Raw genomic sequence first — 17,776 nt, 5'->3', positions numbered from 1 at the left:
TAGAGCACTGTGTAGGACCTGCATCATTAGAGCACTGTGTAGGACCTGGATCATTAGAGCACTGTGTATGACCTGGATCATCATTAGAGCACCGTGTAGGACCTGCATCATTAGAGCACTGTGTAGGACCTGGATCATCATTAGAGCACTGTGTAGGACCTGGATCATCATTAGAGCACTGTGTAGGACCTGGATCATCATTAGAGCCCTGTGTAGGACCTGGATCATCATTAGAGCACTGTGTAGGACCTGCATCATTAGAGCACCGTGTAGGACCTGCATCATTAGAGCACTGTGTAGGACCTGGATCATCATTAGAGCACTGTGTAGGACCTGGATCATCATTAGAGCACTGTGTAGGACCTGGATCATCATTAGAGCACTGTGTAGGACCTGGATCATTAGAGCACTGTGTAGGACCTGGATCATTAGAGCACTGTGTAGGACCTGGATCATTAGAGCACTGTGTAGGACCTGGATCATCATTAGAGCACTGTGTAGGACCTGTTCGTGACAGTTCTGCTACAGCATTTGAGTAGGGTAAATACATATACAGTTGCTTTGATTATTTTTTAGTGTTTAAAAATTGCAAGTTTCTGGCTTCAGCTGATTAGGCCATTTCTAAAGTAATAGTTATTTCAACTATTTAAATACAATTACTATATTGTCATACAATCAAATAAATTCTTAGTATCTGACTTCATATGTAATTTTTATACAGCATAAGATTGAACATAAAGCTACTTACCTAGAAAAGTGGTATCTGTTACAATAGTGATTTAGAAGAGAAAATTTTCATTTTTAACACCAATTTTATCTTACTGATCTATTGGCATTGTTTGCACAGGTTAGTTAAAATTTTGAGCACATGATCGAAAATATTTGAGTTGGGAAGATGAACTGATTATTTTTATTCATTTATTTTATTATTAATATGCATACTGTTTGGTCTGCCTAATGATAATTTATGAAGGAAACAGTGGTTCAGTTTTATGGCTGTCACATGCATAAAAACAAACAATATCAGTGATGGAGTGGTCTTGTGCCTTTGTTAATTTGACTGTCTAATGCTGAAGAGATCTATGTCTCTGGTAGGATTTTTATGGGGCCAGTTTCGAGTGCTGTTGATGCTATGTGTTGAATTAGTAGTAGCCTTTGATTAATGTTGACTAGCATATTTTGTTGTTGTTTTGGTACATGTGAATTTTTTTTCAGTTTAGGGATTCTCTTTTTTAATCTAGGATTTTTACCTTCTAATTCTGTACATACATTTTTATGAAGAATTATTCTTTACTGGTATGAAATTTATATTTTTACCATTCTAAACTGTTACCACATTTATAGGAAAGGAAGTGAATTTAATGAAAATGTTGTATTGTTGCTTTAGTTTTATTGCTGTTTAAGAATGGGGCCTTACTGGAACTTACTGCTTAGCTCTCTAGCCTCCCCCTTCAGCCTCCTGAGAGTCTAATTACAGACAAGCACCACCATGCCTGCTGGGAGTGCTTCCGATTTCTAATGAGATGTTTAAAGAATTGGTTTATTGTAAACACTAAACTTTGAATTACTTTGTACTTAAGTCAGTTTGTGTTTTTATGATGGTATATGGAATTAAAATTTGTAAACATCTTCATATATAACCAGTAAATTGCATTTCAAATAGAATTTTGTTACAGATTAATCTTCACTTAATCTTATTCATTCAATACTATCAAATCTATTTTCTTGCTTTATCTGAATTGCCGCACTATGAAGATTAGACTTCCAGCTTAATTGAAGCCACTCAGTGCTCTGGGCTTGTTACATTGAACATTAGGGTTTTCATGTCTGAAATATGTATGGTTACACTTAGAGTAAGTGCCCCAGGGCCAGACAACCTTTAAGGATTGTTGGAGATCATGTTCACCTTGGCAAATCTTACATGTGTACCTACTTCTGGATCAGGAGTTGTGAGCTCTACAACTGCCTAAAATTGGAGTTGTACGCTTGGAAACACAGGTGGCCTCTTCTGTGGTAAAGTGAAGATGAGTTACATCGGTGACACTCTTGTGGAATTTGTATAATAGATACAGCTTACCAGATTTAGATTCGTAGTCTCCTTTTTATATTTTCATCTTAATTTTTTTTTCTTTTTACAATTAAATTCAGGACAAAAACCATATGGTGAGTTAAGCCCTTTACATGTGTGAAGTGTGCTGAACTGGCGTGTGGTGTTGTCTTGACTTGCCTTAGTGTTTCTGCCTGACTTTACATTGCTTGGATGTAATGCTGCTTTCTTCCCCATTGGCCGTGCCTCTAGGCTTTGAGAGCGGTTTAATATCATAATTTTTCAGATTTGTTATGTTTTTCATGAATTTTTATTAATTGCATGTAAATGTTGGAAGCAAGTCAATTTTTGACTCATAAATTTTACTGGTGATCAGTGTAAAGGTTACAAGCCTTAGTGTTGAAACAGTAATTTTTGATTATATGAGGATATTTGAGCATCTATAAGAACAAATGGTAGCAAATGATTGGTATAATTAATGTTATGGATTGTTCTGTCAGTTTGATGAAAGTGATGCTCCTCACGTGTTATGTACTGCTGCCAGGTCTGATGAGTCTGTTTGGTGGCACTTGGTGGCCTTGGAGACTGCTATGTAGTATGTTTATTTTCTTTTCCAGAACATAAATCAAAAGCCAGTAGTTCTTCGAAAGAGAAGACAAAGAATAAAAATAGAAGCAAACTGGGATCTCTTCTATTACAGGTAAACTTGAAGCCTCTCTTCCAACATTGCTAAGCTTAATGCTTAATGTTGATGCTGGAAGAACCAGGATGGATTGTCTCATGCTGCGGTTACTTATTCTGTCAAGATAGAGGTCTTATCGACATGCTCTTACAAAGTGAAGGCTAAGTCAGTCAGAGTTGCTTAAGCCATCTTAAGAATTTTATTAAGGCTTAGAGATGATTGCACAAGGCACTTTCTATGGCATAGAATTAGCTGCATACCTACCTTCAACCATATTAGAATTGGAGTCTTGAAAAAGGTAGATGACAGAGGCCTTGAACCAGACTCAAGGCAGTGAACATTTGAGTGGAAAGATGTTTGTACAAAAGGGTATGCTGTGTAACACACTGACACACTGCAGCTTCCACTGCAAGGTTTTTTTTTTTTTCCTTTGTGGGAGGTGTTGCAATGCCAGAGGGCAGATACAAAGGCAGGGAGATAAGTGGGATGGGTTTACGATGTAAAATTTACAAAGAATCAACATAAAGTTTAAAAAAAAAAAGAGGTGTATGGTAAAAGCCCACGAAGGTCGTGAGAAATGATCCATGCCCATAGCCTCAGACACTCTGCAGCCTTCCAAACATTGACCCAGAGGAGCACATTTCAGGAGGTGATTGTATGCTTCAGGGTAACTGAGAGTGTCCGTCTAGAAGGTGGCATGTTCATCTTATCTTGACCAGTTCAGGTAAGTGTTTGGTTTGAAAACACCCCACACACTGCATCTTAGACCACGTAAGCTGTAGGGAACCTTAGGGGTGCTTTGCATTTCTTCCTCACGAATCCTCTCAGGGGCTGCTCACTGATAAGGAGCAAATAGAAAGTCTGTCCACCTCGGCTTAGATTTTGTCCACATTGGCTGTAATGGCCTTTCCAGCAGTTCTTGCTGCTCATCCCACACAGCCTGAGATTGAACAATATTGTTTTCTAATTTGAATTTTTGTTAGCTACAGATAACTGAAATTGAACTATCCATGCTTAAATTTCATACAACTTTATCTAGTACCTTAAAGTTCAGTTTTTCACCATTTATATTTTAAACTTTCAAAATAAAAGAGAATTTTATGAACTGGAGAGATGGCTCAGTGATTAAGAGCACTGACTGCTCTTCCAAAGCTCCTGAGTGCACATCCCAGCAACCACATGGTGACTCACAACTACCTGTAATGAGATCTGACGCCTCTTATGGAGTGTCTGAAGACAGCTACAATGTACTTACATATAATAAATAAATAAATCTTTAAAAATAATAATAATTTTATAGTGAATGTGTGTTTATTATGAGGTTCTGCCAATGACATTTTATTTTGCTTGCTTAATATTTTTTTCTTGACAAGGTTTAGTAATCTTGTTCTTTTCTTGCTTATTATAAAATGTAGTACAGGCTACTGGTAGATTTTGAGAAATGCTTGTTTCATACAATTTCCTGATTGCATGTATGTATGTTTAGGTTTAGTCAAGACCATGCTAGGTCGAACCTTATTTGGAATTTTAAAACACGAGAAGAACTGAAAGATACCCTTGAGTCTGAGATGAGGACATTTAACATCGATAGGGAGCTGGGCAGCGCCAGTGTCATCTCCTGGAACCACCATGAGTTTGAGGTACAGCTTTGTCTTCATAGCATATAATCTGAAAAAGTGAAAGCACATATCTAGCCATGTTGTTATCTTCCCCCATGTGTTATACCAGAAAATACTGGGAAATTCTAATCTTTGCTTGAGACAAAAAAATTAAAAAGTGCATTTTGGTAAGTTATTCAGCATTATACCTAAGGATCATGTGTGAATTTGAATAACTTTGACTTGTGCGTGCAGATCATCTTGGCATGTTTCCCCCACACCTGGGACTTTATATTTGTTTTTTATTGGAATGTAGATTTTCAAATTATGATTTGATTCTGTTTGCTGCTTTGTTAAACTAACTGATGTGAAGAGTAGAAAACATACATGGTAGATAATTTTGTGTTTGAGTATTTAAATGTATGAGAATGATCTCTATGGCATGTAGTCATGTGCTATATGATTTACTTATTCATGGAACATACTATTGATGCATAACATCAGAGCCATCTTTGTTTGGTATTAAACATGCTCTGGGCGATTTGCAAAAAAGCAGAATAACCCAGCAAGAACATGCTTCTTAGAGCATATCCTCATTGCTAAGTGATGCATGATTGTATATAATTGAAACCAATGTAACCATTGTTACATTGTAACATGTAATCCTGCTGGCTTTGATCTTTAACCCAACTTCTAAAGTATATAATTTAAATATATTCATCCACTCCTGGAAAAATTTTTTGCATACTTTATTTTAAGACACTTGGAGTCTCCTGAGTTTCCTTCAATTCTTTTTAGTTTTCTCTAGTCTTCTCTCCTCATCTCTGTGGCCACAAGCTGGCCTTGTGTCTTAGGGTTCCAGTTGCTACAATGAAACACCATGACCAAAAGCACAGTGATCTGTCTTACACTTCCACATTGTAGTCCATCATGGAAGGAATTGAGGGCTAGAACCTGGAGTCAGGAGTTGATGCAAAGACTGTAGAGGGGTGCTACTTACTGGCTTGCTCTCATGGCTTGCTCAACCTGTTTTCCTGCTCTCCTATAGAATCCAAGACCACCAGCTGAGTAATGGAACCACCTGCAATGGGCTGGCCTCCCTACCCCAGCCCCCCCGACAATCACTAATTGATAAAATGCCCTAGAGACTTGCCTACAGCCCCAACTTATAGAGGCATTTTCTTAAGGGTCCCTCCTTTCAGATGGCTTCGGCTTGTATTAAGTTGACATAAAACTAGCCAGCACCCCTGGGGATTAGTTTTTGGGCCTCTTTATGTTCCTTGCTTTGATTCATCATCTTGTGATGTTGTTGTTGTTGTTGTTGTGTTTTTCTGCCCCCCTCCCTGCCACCCTGCGTTTGCTGACAGCTGGTCAGGTTTTGTCTCCTGCTTCGGTTTTCTTTCCTAGACTACGTGCATATGTTCATCCACAAGTTGGATAATGGTCTCTCTCCAGAGTTATGCTATTGTTCTCCTACTTGTCTTGTAGTCTCTTGATCTTAGCAAATCTTAATTGTCTGACCATCATTGCCTTCACCCTTGCCCCCCTGCACTTGTGTACAGTGACAGAGCCATATGGTTCACAGTCAGGCAGAGTGCTGAGATAGAGCCCAAGTGCTGAAGTGCTGGCCTGCCATGGGTGAGGTCCTAGGTTCAATTCACATATTGCAACAAAACACAGAGTACAGTGTATCATTTCTCTGCTTAGGCCTTGGTGTGCCTGTGACTTGTCTGGGTTCTTAAAATGACTTACCTGTGTACCCCTCAAACCTGAGTGGTTTTTGCTTTGATCAAATCTCATGCTTCTCCCTTGGTTCCAGTTATACTAACTTCCCGGAAACACTGCATGTTCTTAACCCAAGACCTCCCTACTTAATGTTAGCCTCTAACTAAAAATAAATCTTTTTTCCTGAAAAGTCTCATAACTTGCTTTCTCATCTCCTTCAGGTCTTTTCTTCAGTGCTATCATCTGATAGACCTTCCCTGTCTGTCCCGGAAAAGCACAGTCTCCTTCATACTACACATATGCTCTGTGCATTCCCTTTCCTATTCACTGTCCTGCTTCATGCTGTAGCACTTACTATCACCCCAAAATTATATACATGGACTTCAGTTTTCAAAAATATTTAAGATATATTCTTACTTGTTCCTTCACAACTTCATGCATGCACATACTATATTTGGATCTTACTCATCCCCCCACTTTCACCACTACTACTCCCAGATGCACCTCCATATCCCCTCACAACTTCATGCCCTAATTACAGCTGTGTCCCTGGCTGGCCTGGAACTCGCTCTGTAGACCAGGCTGGCCTTAAACTCAAGAGATCTGACTGTCTGCCTTCTGAGTGCTGGGATTAAAGGAGTGTAACTGGCTAAGTCCAATTAGTACTGCCTCATATATGCTTGGGTGTGAGGCCATCCACTGGAGCATGGTCAGCCTACCAAGGGCCACGCCCTAGAGAACCTGATTTCCCCTCTCCTAGCAGCTGTCAGTAGCTCTTCAGCAGGGGACAGGGTTCTCCTCATGTGTGCTGGAATGTTGACTGGCTTGCTCTTACGAAGGCAGCCATTGCTGTGGTGAGCTCCTAAGTGGTGAGGTCCTGTCATTTCCAGAAGACGCTGCTTCATTCTGGTCTTCCTTAGCCCCCAGCTCTGGCCACCGTCTCTCTGCTTCATTACGATCCTCCTCAGCCTCCAGCTCTCAGCCTCTCTCTGCTTCCTGTTCTTCCATGTCCCCGAGCCGTAAGAGGGCAGAGTGTAATAGAGATGTCCCATGTAGGTCTCAACATTCCAAAGATACTTGTTCTCTGCACTTTGACTTGTAGTGAGTCTCTATATTAAGTACCATATGCTGCATAAAATTCTCTCTAATGAGGACTAGGAGCTGCATTAATCTGTGAGGACACAGATACATGCTTAAGGTGTATTAATTTTAAATTTTTATGTGTTTGTGTGTGTGCTGATGTGAGTTTATGTGTACCATGTGCATGTACCTGCAGGAGCCAAAAGAGGCTCCAGGAACTGGAGGTAGTTAAAACTGCCTGATGTAGGCACTGGGAACTGAACCTAGGTCCTTTGTAAGAACAGTGTGTGTTCTTAACCCCTGAGCTACCCCACCAGTTCCTGGAATTGCATATTTAGAAGGCAGTTTGGTACTTTGTCCATTTAGCAAAATAATCCTTGTAGGCTTAGGTCTGAGGTGTATGATCTGCCTAGCCTCAGATCTTTGGTTAGGTCCACTATACCCGACACTAGTTTCCTCCTGTGCAGCAGCCTTAAATCAAAGGAGAACTTTGTTTATGGCTGCTAAATCCCCAGCATACAGAATAGTGCTACCACAAGATGGATGCTCAGTAATAGAAACTGCGTACATTGAACATTCAGAATCTGCAGGAGAAAAGAAAAGTGGATATAAAATACTAATGTACATTTTTTAAAAGTAGTTGTTTTAGGCTTTGTATAGAGAATTTTGATAATGTCATCAGGGAATTAATTTTTATAGTTATCCACAATTCTTTCCTTGTGATAAGCAGCCTAAGTTGTGAGGGTCCTGGTGTTCTTCCAGAGTCTGGTCCTAGGGTTTTCCCTCACACGTCCCCTGACTGTCAAGAAGGGCTCCTGAGGTACTAAGATGTACTTAACCATGTTGATATCATGCCTTGCCATGTTGACCAGGCATAAAGGACAAGCTGAAGCAGCCTTTGTGAGGCGGACAGTCAGTGCTGCAGGGAAGACTGCCCCCTGTGCACAGCTGTGAAATGCCAAACCTAAGAAGCAGAGCCATGCATGATGTGTCAGTGTTTATCTGAAATAGTCACAGTATAGGAATAATAGAGACCTCAGAGATGGCTCAGTGGCTAAGTTCAGATTCCCAGCACCACATTAAAATTCTAAATGTGCCACTAGAGAGATGGCATTGGCTGTTGTTCAGAGTTTAGTTCCTAGAACCTCATATGGCTGTTTCCAACTGTACCTCCAGGCTAAAGGGATTCATTGCCCCCTACTGGCCTACACAGGCACAGCACACATGTATACAGGCATACATGCCAGCAAAATATTAATACATATAATAAAAAAAAATAAGGGGGTGGGGACAGTAAAAACATGGCAGTACAAACAGTGCACCTGCATTGTTGGTCAGGGACAGGTGGAGACAGGCAGACCCTGTAGCTCTAGGAACAGCCTGTCTAGACAAGATGGCAATTCCTTAAGATGGAGGCCTGTGGAGGTTATGCCTTATGCTGACCTCTGGCCTGCACGCATACACACAGTGTATTACCTATTTTTTTAAATGATAAACTCAGCCAGGTATGGTGGGGCATGCCTTTAATCCCAGTGCTTAGGAGGCAGAGACAGATGAATCTCTTGAGTTCGAGGCTAGCTAGCCTGTTCTACAGAGCGAGTGAGTTCCAGAACAGCCAGGGCTACACAAAGAAACCCTGTCTCAAAAAATCAAAAAGAAAGAAAACATGTTAAATCATGAATAGGAGAAAAATCTGTTATAATCTAAACTGCTGTTTATATTTGTTAATAAAGGTTAAATATGAGTGCCTGGCAGAGGAAATCAAGATAGGAGACTATTACTTGAGATTGTTGTTGGAGGAGGATGAAAATGAAGAAAGTGGATCGATAAAAAGATCGTGAGTCTCTTCTCATATCTCCATGGATTTGCTGTCGCTGCTTATTTCTTGGTTGTTTCCATTGAATCTCTTTTTAAATCTAGGTATGAATTTTTCAATGAGCTCTACCACCGCTTCCTGCTCACTCCAAAAGTTAACATGAAGTGTTTGTGTTTACAAGCCCTCGCTATCGTTTACGGCAGATGCCATGAAGAAATAGGGCCCTTCACAGATACGAGATACATCATTGGGATGTTAGAAAGGGTAAGGATGCTGTAGGGGACGGGTGCTGCTAGATAGCGTCAAAACTAAGCTGGAATACCTATCACAGTTATTCTTTACATTTAAGTAGAGGGCATAGGAAAATAACAAAGGACTTAAAGTTTATCCGTACAGGTTTGTTTTTTTCAGCTCTTTATTTGGAGCAAATTGGTGAGTTACTTGCCAACGTTAAGTGTAGGAGAGAGCAAGAAGTGTATAATAGAAATAGTAACTCTTAGGGTTGTATCTTTGGGTTTTCATCTTGGAAAAAAGTCATAAATGTTTCTGACATTAAATTTTAAAGTGTGAAGACAATGAAGTTGCTTAGAACACCGGTGATTTTAAAAAAGGAAATAGGTTAGCTTATATTTTGTATTATGCAGCTTACCATTCAACACTTGAGCATTGGGGTGTGGTCAGGAGCTTTCTCAGTGGCCTAGGCTGGCTGCAAACTCAATGTATAGCTCTGGCTGCCTTTGAACTTGGGGTCTTCTTGTTTCAGCCTTCCAAATGCTAGAATGAGAGCCTGCACCACTATGCATGTTGTGCAGTCCAGAATCCTAACTGTCATTCCAAGGAACTGGAGGAGTCAGAGCACATTGCACACTGTGTTTTAATTCCTTCTCACTGATGTTCATTTTAGTGAACACCATTTGCAAGTCTGAGGGTCTCACTTCATGTTTCCTAAAAGCTGGTGTAGGAGTCTGTAATGACATAAGAACATCTTCCCCTGTAGGAAATTAGATAAGTGCTACAAAATTGCATGTAAAGTAAAACACTTTAAGAACTGGAGTAATTGACAGGCAGACAGCTGTAATTGTTTCTTTAGTATTTCAGAACTGACATTTCTTAAGAGCTGTCAGTTGATTTTGGGAAGCTGTCTCTGGATTTTGTACCCACTGTTGACTAATTGTCATTATTTCACTAGTGCACTGATAAACTGGAGCGGGATAGGCTGATCCTCTTCCTCAACAAGCTGATCCTCAATAAGGTACAGTACACTATAAATATACTGCCACTGCCCAGGCACTTGCCAGGCACTGCTCACCTGTCAGTCTGTCACCCAGAGATGGGTCTTTTCTCTTTAGATGAGAAAACCAAGTTTATAGAGGAAAAAGTTTGCCAGTTTTCCTGAGTGTTCTGTCTGGGTATTCCAGGCGCTAAATGGACCTAGTCCTTTAAGTTTACCAAAACAGACGGGAAGTGCTGGAGGTATGGCTCAGAGGAAGAGCGTTTCCCCAGTGTGTGTGCAGCACCGCAGAAGTTGGAACTTGGAAGAATTTTTTAATGTACCATTTTATTTCTGGTTACTGGATAACCTGTTTACTGATGGGCAGGATAATTGTAGGGCTAGGGTTTATCTGTCTTCATTGGGAGGGCGGGTTGCTTACTTAGACCATATTTAAATGGAAATTCTTACATGATAATGATCTCTTTATAGTATAATTTTGTCTTTTTAATCCTACAAATGCCAAGTAAGTTTAGTTGCATGCTAGCATGTCTAAAGAAATTCCACCTGTGCTCATCCTAGAGAGTGCACTAGGTTAGAGCACCTATTGAAGAGAAAGGCTTTAGATTATGCAAAAATGCTTTCCTCTTTCAGAAAAACGTGAAAGATCTCATGGACTCAAATGGCATTAGAATCCTTGTGGACTTGCTAACTCTTGCACATCTCCATGTGAGCCGAGCCACAGTCCCTTTGCAAGTACGTTTGCTTTCTAGCTTCTGTGAGCTTTTTGAATTATTCTTTGGATACAATTTTAGAATCACAAGATTCTTTGAAATCTGCAAATGGGTGTATGCTTCTCCAGTAATTACAGTAGCATGAATGCTGGGAGAGTAATGCATGCCAAAAAAGGAATTATTATCATCAGAATCAGTTTTATTACTTGATAACATTTGTCTTTTATGGTAAAGTAACTATTACTAAAAACTGGCTTGGTTTTAATACAATGTGACCTTTCAGTTGATTTTATTGGATATGTAGCTAGAACATCATCATTGACAAGCATCAAGAATATGTTTGCCCTAAGGCCACTGGGAGCATTATTCAAACCATATAACAGGACACAGCCACCAGGCCTTCTCTGGTACTTGATTTAAAGAAAGATCTATATTTTAGCCTATTTGAAGTTTTATGGTTTCAGATGCATTTCTCTGGTTCAAGGTATTTATGACCAAAAAAAAAGCCTTTTAAATATTTTAGAATAGGGCATTTGGGATTTCAGTATGACTAATAAAAATTACAACACTTGTTAAACACCATTACAGTATACTCAATACTGTTCTGAACTACATTCACACTCTAAACCCTCGGTGGCCCTGTGTGGTGGTTACCATCATTCCTCTATTCTGCAGCACAGAGCCTGAGAAGCAGGGAGCCTAAGTCATTGCCACAGTCATCTGAGAGCTCAGAACCAGTTAGATCCAAGAAGCCCGTTTTTGCTTTATTTACAGTTTATTTAGCCATTTTGTTTTAATTATAGTTTGACTTTGAAAGCTGATCGTTGCAGGGGTTATTTAGAAACCATGGTACACAAAACTTACATAAAAACTCTTGTCTTCCCAAAATACTAAAAAACTAAAAATTGTCTATGTTGCTAAGAGAGAAAATTATAAAAAAAAAATCTAGTTTTTCTAATTTTAATTAGTTTTGTCTGTGATTATGAAGTTGGCAGCAGTCTGAACCAAAGAATAGTTCATGGTTCTGTGCCTGCAGACAGACAGCTTATATTTATAATCAAAGGAAAGGACGGAAAGGGCAGATAGACAATGGAGGTAGGGAAGATACAGGGAATCGACTGCTGCCCACCTCTGCCTTACTTGAGTATGTTTGAGCAGTTGGATCCCTGTGGCTGACTAAAGCTACTACGGGCTGAGACTCTTCTGTTTGTCATAGGAGTAGATTAGGAAATGTTTCCCTTGGTGAAGTTACAGTACACTGTACAGAGTTGTCTTCAACTCTGAACCTGAGTGTGTGCAGCAGCAGCCGCCGCCGCTCTCGGTTTAACAGTGTGGGGAAGGGATGGAAAGTGAAACCTGTGCTGCTGTTTGGATCTGATCCTAGCTGCTTACTGAAGCCCAGTTCAACCCCCCCCCCCCGAAACTTTAATATGTTGGACGTCATAGTTTCAGGCTAATACTTGTTTATTATATAATTATTTGCAGTATTCTTTGCTACTGAAATTTTAGTGCCCTGAGAATTTATTAATGGCCATAGGGAATATAGGTATCCTTAAATTTAGATAAATGAATGAATTTAGGAAATTGTTTGTTTATTGACAAAGAAGTAACTTTGACTGTTCCTTGGGCATTTGATCCTGTTTCTGAAGGAATTTAAAAGAAAAAACCTTGAGACCAAATTTGGTGCTGAGTAAGTTGTTTTATGGCATCTGCCTTAGGAATAACTGAACTTTCTTCCAACATAGAGCAATGTGATTGAAGCTTCTCCAGATATGAAGAGAGAGAGTGAGAAGGAGTGGTATTTTGGCAATGCAGACAAAGAAAGGAGTGGGCCGTATGGATTTCATGAGGTGTGTGCTTTGTACAAACTTCTTGGAATCTCTACTTTGTTGTGTTTTCTTTGAGAAAGACTCTTCCAGGTTTTCCCGTGTAGCCCAGACTTGATAGAGACTGACAGGACAGATGAGCAGCATTATACCTGGCAGGCTTTTGTCTTTTTATGCCCTCTTACTTAGCACTCATATAGATGTACAGTAGTTAAGTTTATATACTGTTTTTATTTATGCATATCTTAGTGTCTATAAATGTATGCTACATACGTGTAGGTGCCCAAGGTGGCTTGAATAGGGCATCAGATGCTCCAGAACTGGAGGGATATGTTTTTATGAGTCACCTACCTAACGTGAGTGCTGGGAACTAAATCCTCTGGCATAGCAGGAATTGCTCTTATCATGACTTGCCCTCTCTCCAGCCCCAAGAAGTACAGTGTCTTTAAACTGATGACTGTGTTCACTACCAGTGGTCGTATAACCCCGTCTCCTCTTAAAGAATTAGGTGACTTAAATTTCTAGAGATGGACATCTATGTACAGAATGTTACATTGAATCTTAGAAGGACTGTCACTCAGGAAGGAGTGTTGAATTTTCAGTGAATTGTATACAGTAATTGTGTGGTACTGAGTGAGTTTGGTACCAAATAAATGTCTAGCTGTCTCGGGAAGGGACAGACAGTGCTCGCCCTGCTGAAGCCTGTGCTGGTGCTGTACTCTGATCCAAGCTGTGTACTGAAGCCCGGCTTCTCTTCCCTAAAACTTTAATATGTTGAGCATCATAGTTTCACGCTTCACATAGTATGATCAAGCTTTTAATATGCACCAAAGATCAGTGAACAATGTCTGTTAATTCTGGAGACAAGAGCATCTTCCTTCTTTGCAGGGTTGACCCTGCCCTCCTAGCCTCAGCCTCTTAGGCTCAGTCAGAATTTAACCATAACAGTTGGAAGAGAGCCAAGCCTTCTCTTACATGATCTAGTTATTGTCCACTCTGCTTATTATTTGTGCATTTTCCAGTGGTCTTTGTACTCTTCTGTTGGCCAATTGAGTGCTTATTCTTATATTAATAATCAAATTTGGCTTCCTGGAAAGCTGCTGGCAAAATCTTGTGTATTCTTAGTGTATTTGCTGTGCTGGCACATTGCTGTCTCATAGCGGATTATTGTTTCTTATGTACCGTACTGATATAGAAAACATTGGCAAATGTTTCTTTTGATATTGTGTTTGTAATAATGATGCCTTCAATCAATTAAGATGCAAGAATTATGGGCCAAAGGAATGTTGAATGCAAAAACCAGATGTTGGGCTCAAGGCATGGATGGATGGCGACCTCTCCAGGCGATACCTCAGCTTAAGTGGTGCCTGTTAGCCAGTGGGCAGGCTGTTCTGAATGAAACTGACCTTGCAACCTTAATACTGAACATGTTGATCACAATGTGTGGATATTTTCCAAGCAGGTACAATATCATTAATATTTTTATGACTAACAGGGGCTCTCAGATTTCCTCACCTCCCCATTTTGTGGATATGTACTCTGTTGTAATGTTACAGGGTTACTTACTATAGCAGTTTAACAGAGCTCTCCTATGTAACTTGGGATACTGCTTCCTTGAAACAGTTATAAAGAAATAGTTGGCAAGTTATATTGATGTGGTAAAATCTGAAACCAGCCTTTTCTGGGGATGCCAAATAATGTTCCACAATTTGTATTTACCAGCTGGACTCTAGCAGTGGTAACAATCATAATATTTATTTATATGGGTTAGATAGGAATGGTTAGAGACAGCTATCTGTAGTCCATGTCAGGGGTGGGCGCCAGGTCCCGATTTGCCAGGCTAGCCTAGCCTGGTGCTGAAGGGGGAATGATGGTCAGCCCACAGCTCATTCCACAGGACCATTACCGGCAACAATTTGTTTCCTATAACAAGCACATTTATGACCTTTACCTAGAATATTTCAAACTTCATAATATAGTTGTACACACATCATTTTGTTTTATTTATTCTAAAGATATCTAGTAGTTAGAAATTACTAGAAAATACAAAAATACTCTGTCCATCTACAGATCTTTAAAAATCAGATTAGATTCAAAACCGTACAGTTGATATTTAGAAATAGTAGTGCATTAGTTAAAGCTGTATTTGAAGAGTACTGACCATCATTAAACTAAGGTTTAAGTTTATTTGACAAAGCTTGATAGGACCTTTGGGGGGATTGTCCACAGACAGTGTGTTAGACAACACAAAGTTTAATCAATTAAATAATAAATAAGAGTCTTTGGCTCTTCTAGGGTACTGTTTTTCAAGGAAATCTTATGGAAGGAAATGAAGTCATATTAAACAGCCAGTAGATTTAAACCAAATACCTAATCATGTTCCCAGCTGTATGAGAGCTTAGTCTTCATTTACAAAAGAGGAAGGTAACTTGCTTCATGCCTAGTAGAATGCCATATGCTCTGAACATACAGTTTCCAGTACATATATACATTAAGTGTTGACTGTAGGAAATCTTTTCTAGGGATCAGGATAATGCCATCATTCGTCCTCTGCCCAGAGTGAAAAGACTGCTGTCAGATAGCACCTGCCTTCCCCATGTCATCCAGGTGAGTCCTCATGTGCTGCCGAGCTAGAACAGCACTGTAAAAATCATGTGATTATACTGTAGCTTTTGTCTTTATTTTATTATAATCCATTCTGTTTTCATAGAGATGAACCCCAAGCTACATTTGTTCATTTTTCACTTACTCTTTTTTTTTCAAGTCTTGATTATTTTTAGTGTGTATGAGTGTTGTTCCTGTTATATGTCTGTGTGCCACGTGCATCCCTGGTACCCCTGGAAGCCAGAAAAGTGTATCAGGTCCCCTGGATTGGACTTAGTTCTGGTTGTGAGCTGCGTTATAGGTGCTGGGAACCAAATCCAGATCTCCTACAAGAGCAGTCTATGTCCCTGTAGCTATAGTTCTGCATTCTAAAGTGGGTAATCTGGGTATACTAGGGAAGATTTTATATCTAGGAATGTGTGATGGCTTCAGATTCCAGATTCATCCAAAAGGGATTTTATTTAGAATCTGTTCTTCAAAGTCACATGACTGTGAGAACTGCAGGGTGCCCTCCTTTGTGCTGCAGATTGGCATGGGGCTGCAGGGGATTCTGCAGCCCACAGGTAAGGGCGTGGTCATTTCTCTGACAGATGCAGCACTCCTCACTAGTGTTTTCCTCAGGTTTGACTTTTCAGTTGAGGGTTTTATTTGTTTTGTTTTGTTTTGTTTTGTTTTGTTTAGCAACCATTTCAAAGCGTAGAGTTGGATATGTCGAATATCCTAAAATTTCCTTTCTTTCTGCATTGTGCTGTTCTTTTGGAAGTTACAGTACCTACACCCAAGACTAGCATAAACTCTAGAGATTTTAGGTAAACTTCCTGCCTCCTTACTATTTCATTCTTAGAAGTATGCATTCATTTGTCTACTAACTATACATAGATCTTATGATCTGTGGTGATAATTTTTGTCATTTTACATTGAAAGTGATAGTTTATATGTTCTTACATTTATGTGGTTCATTATGTAGAAATCACTGATTTCTGTACTTGAGAACATAACTAACGCCTTTTTTATTTATTTGACCAGCTTTTGTTATTTAAGCATTAGTATATGTTATAAATACTTTTCTATTGCTGTAGAGAGACACCATGACCAAGGCAACTCTTATAAAAGCAACCATTTAATGGGAGGATTGCTTACAGTTTCAGAAGCTTAGTCCATTAGCATCATGGCAGGGAGCTTGGCAGCAGGCAGGCTTGGTGCTAGAAAATTAACCAAGAGCTCTATATCCTGATCCACAAGTAGAGAGAGTAAACTGGACCTATCAAGGGCTTTTGAAACCTTATAGCCCATCCCTAGTGACACACTTCCTCTAGCAAAGTCACACCTAATCTTCCTAATACTATTAAAGAATTTTACTCCCTGGTGACTAAGCATTCAAATATATTCAAAACTATGGGAGGTTGTTATTATTCAAACCACTACAGCATGCTTATACATATACTTTCTTTTTGTGGACATTTTTGTTCATATTTCTAAGTGAAAGTACACTGTAAGTTTTTTTAACTGTTACCAGCCAATCCCAGAAGATCAAGTGAGTATGTATCTGAGATAATACCAAAAGAAAGGGGTTTGTGCTCATTGGGTCCTGTCAACATGAAGATAAGTACCCAGAAAATCGTCTCCCAAACATTCTCCAAGGCTTCTAATACTGAAAAGAAAAAAGTAAATGCAAGAGCATTACATTTGAGGTCAAAGTGGTTGAAAAATGTTTAAGCATTGTCTGTATAGAATGGAATTTGGTCAGTGAAGGGTATCTATTTTGGTTAATCAAAACTTTTAGTGGTACCTGAAGAGAAAGGAAAAATGCGATGATTTTGGCTTCCATTCTTCATAAGAAATGCTCTCATCTGTAACTCACCATGTAAACCTGGCTTGTCTTGAACTCCCAGAGCTCCACCTGCCTCTGCTTCCTAAGTGCTGGGATTAAGGTGTATGCCACCATGCCCTGCTAAATTTAGGATCTTCTGATGCTATATCTGCCTGTTTATTTTATACTGGGTTCAAAATATTTCTTAAAAGTAATTTCCCCATAGTTTAAAGGAGCACTGTATCTTGCTGGAACACAGGTAACTCAGGCAGTTTTCCAAGCACTGTGCCCTGCTTAGATAGGATCCTGTGTCTTGTCTCATGTAGGATGCTCACTGCCTTGACCATATGACAGCGTAGCTTAACAATTCAGTGAGTGCACAGTGAATGGATGTTCTCGGTTTTCTTGTGCAGGACAGTTTGGAATACTCTGTTGTTGATTGATAATGTAAGGCAAAACTCAAGATTTGCTGTTTCCCTATACCTAGTCTCGAGCTACATCTGTCCTTAACATTTGAGAAAGTCCTACATGACCGTTCTTGATTGTTCCTTCCTAACCCTTGTCATAGAGTAGAGCAGTGTGACTGCCTTGTCATAGAGTAGCGCAGTGTGACTGCCTTGTCATAGAGTAGAAGAGTGTGACTG

General features: G+C 39.6%; 1 protein-coding gene across 2 annotated transcripts in view; it reads left to right on the top strand.

The window, feature by feature from the left end:
* Positions 1–17,776, top strand: part of Dnajc13 (DnaJ heat shock protein family (Hsp40) member C13) — a 110,389-nt gene that overhangs the window by 45,509 nt on the left and 47,104 nt on the right. For both annotated transcript variants that reach the window (XR_004111876.1, XM_031345643.1), the window contains exons 21-29: positions 2,665–2,747; positions 4,216–4,369; positions 8,866–8,969; positions 9,053–9,212; positions 10,138–10,200; positions 10,813–10,914; positions 12,638–12,742; positions 13,978–14,180; positions 15,241–15,325. Coding sequence is in view for 1 of the 2 variants with exons in the window: in XM_031345643.1 (XP_031201503.1) it covers positions 2,665–2,747; positions 4,216–4,369; positions 8,866–8,969; positions 9,053–9,212; positions 10,138–10,200; positions 10,813–10,914; positions 12,638–12,742; positions 13,978–14,180; positions 15,241–15,325 (1,059 nt within the window). In the remaining variant the exon portion in view is untranslated. The remainder of the gene's footprint in view (positions 1–2,664; positions 2,748–4,215; positions 4,370–8,865; positions 8,970–9,052; positions 9,213–10,137; positions 10,201–10,812; positions 10,915–12,637; positions 12,743–13,977; positions 14,181–15,240; positions 15,326–17,776) is intronic.

Source organism: Mastomys coucha, unplaced genomic scaffold (genome assembly GCF_008632895.1).
Source record: "Mastomys coucha isolate ucsf_1 unplaced genomic scaffold, UCSF_Mcou_1 pScaffold23, whole genome shotgun sequence".
Taxonomy (NCBI): Eukaryota; Metazoa; Chordata; class Mammalia; order Rodentia; family Muridae; genus Mastomys; species Mastomys coucha.
Note: the sequence above shows the minus strand (reverse complement) of the source record. Positions and strands in the feature narration are given on the sequence as shown.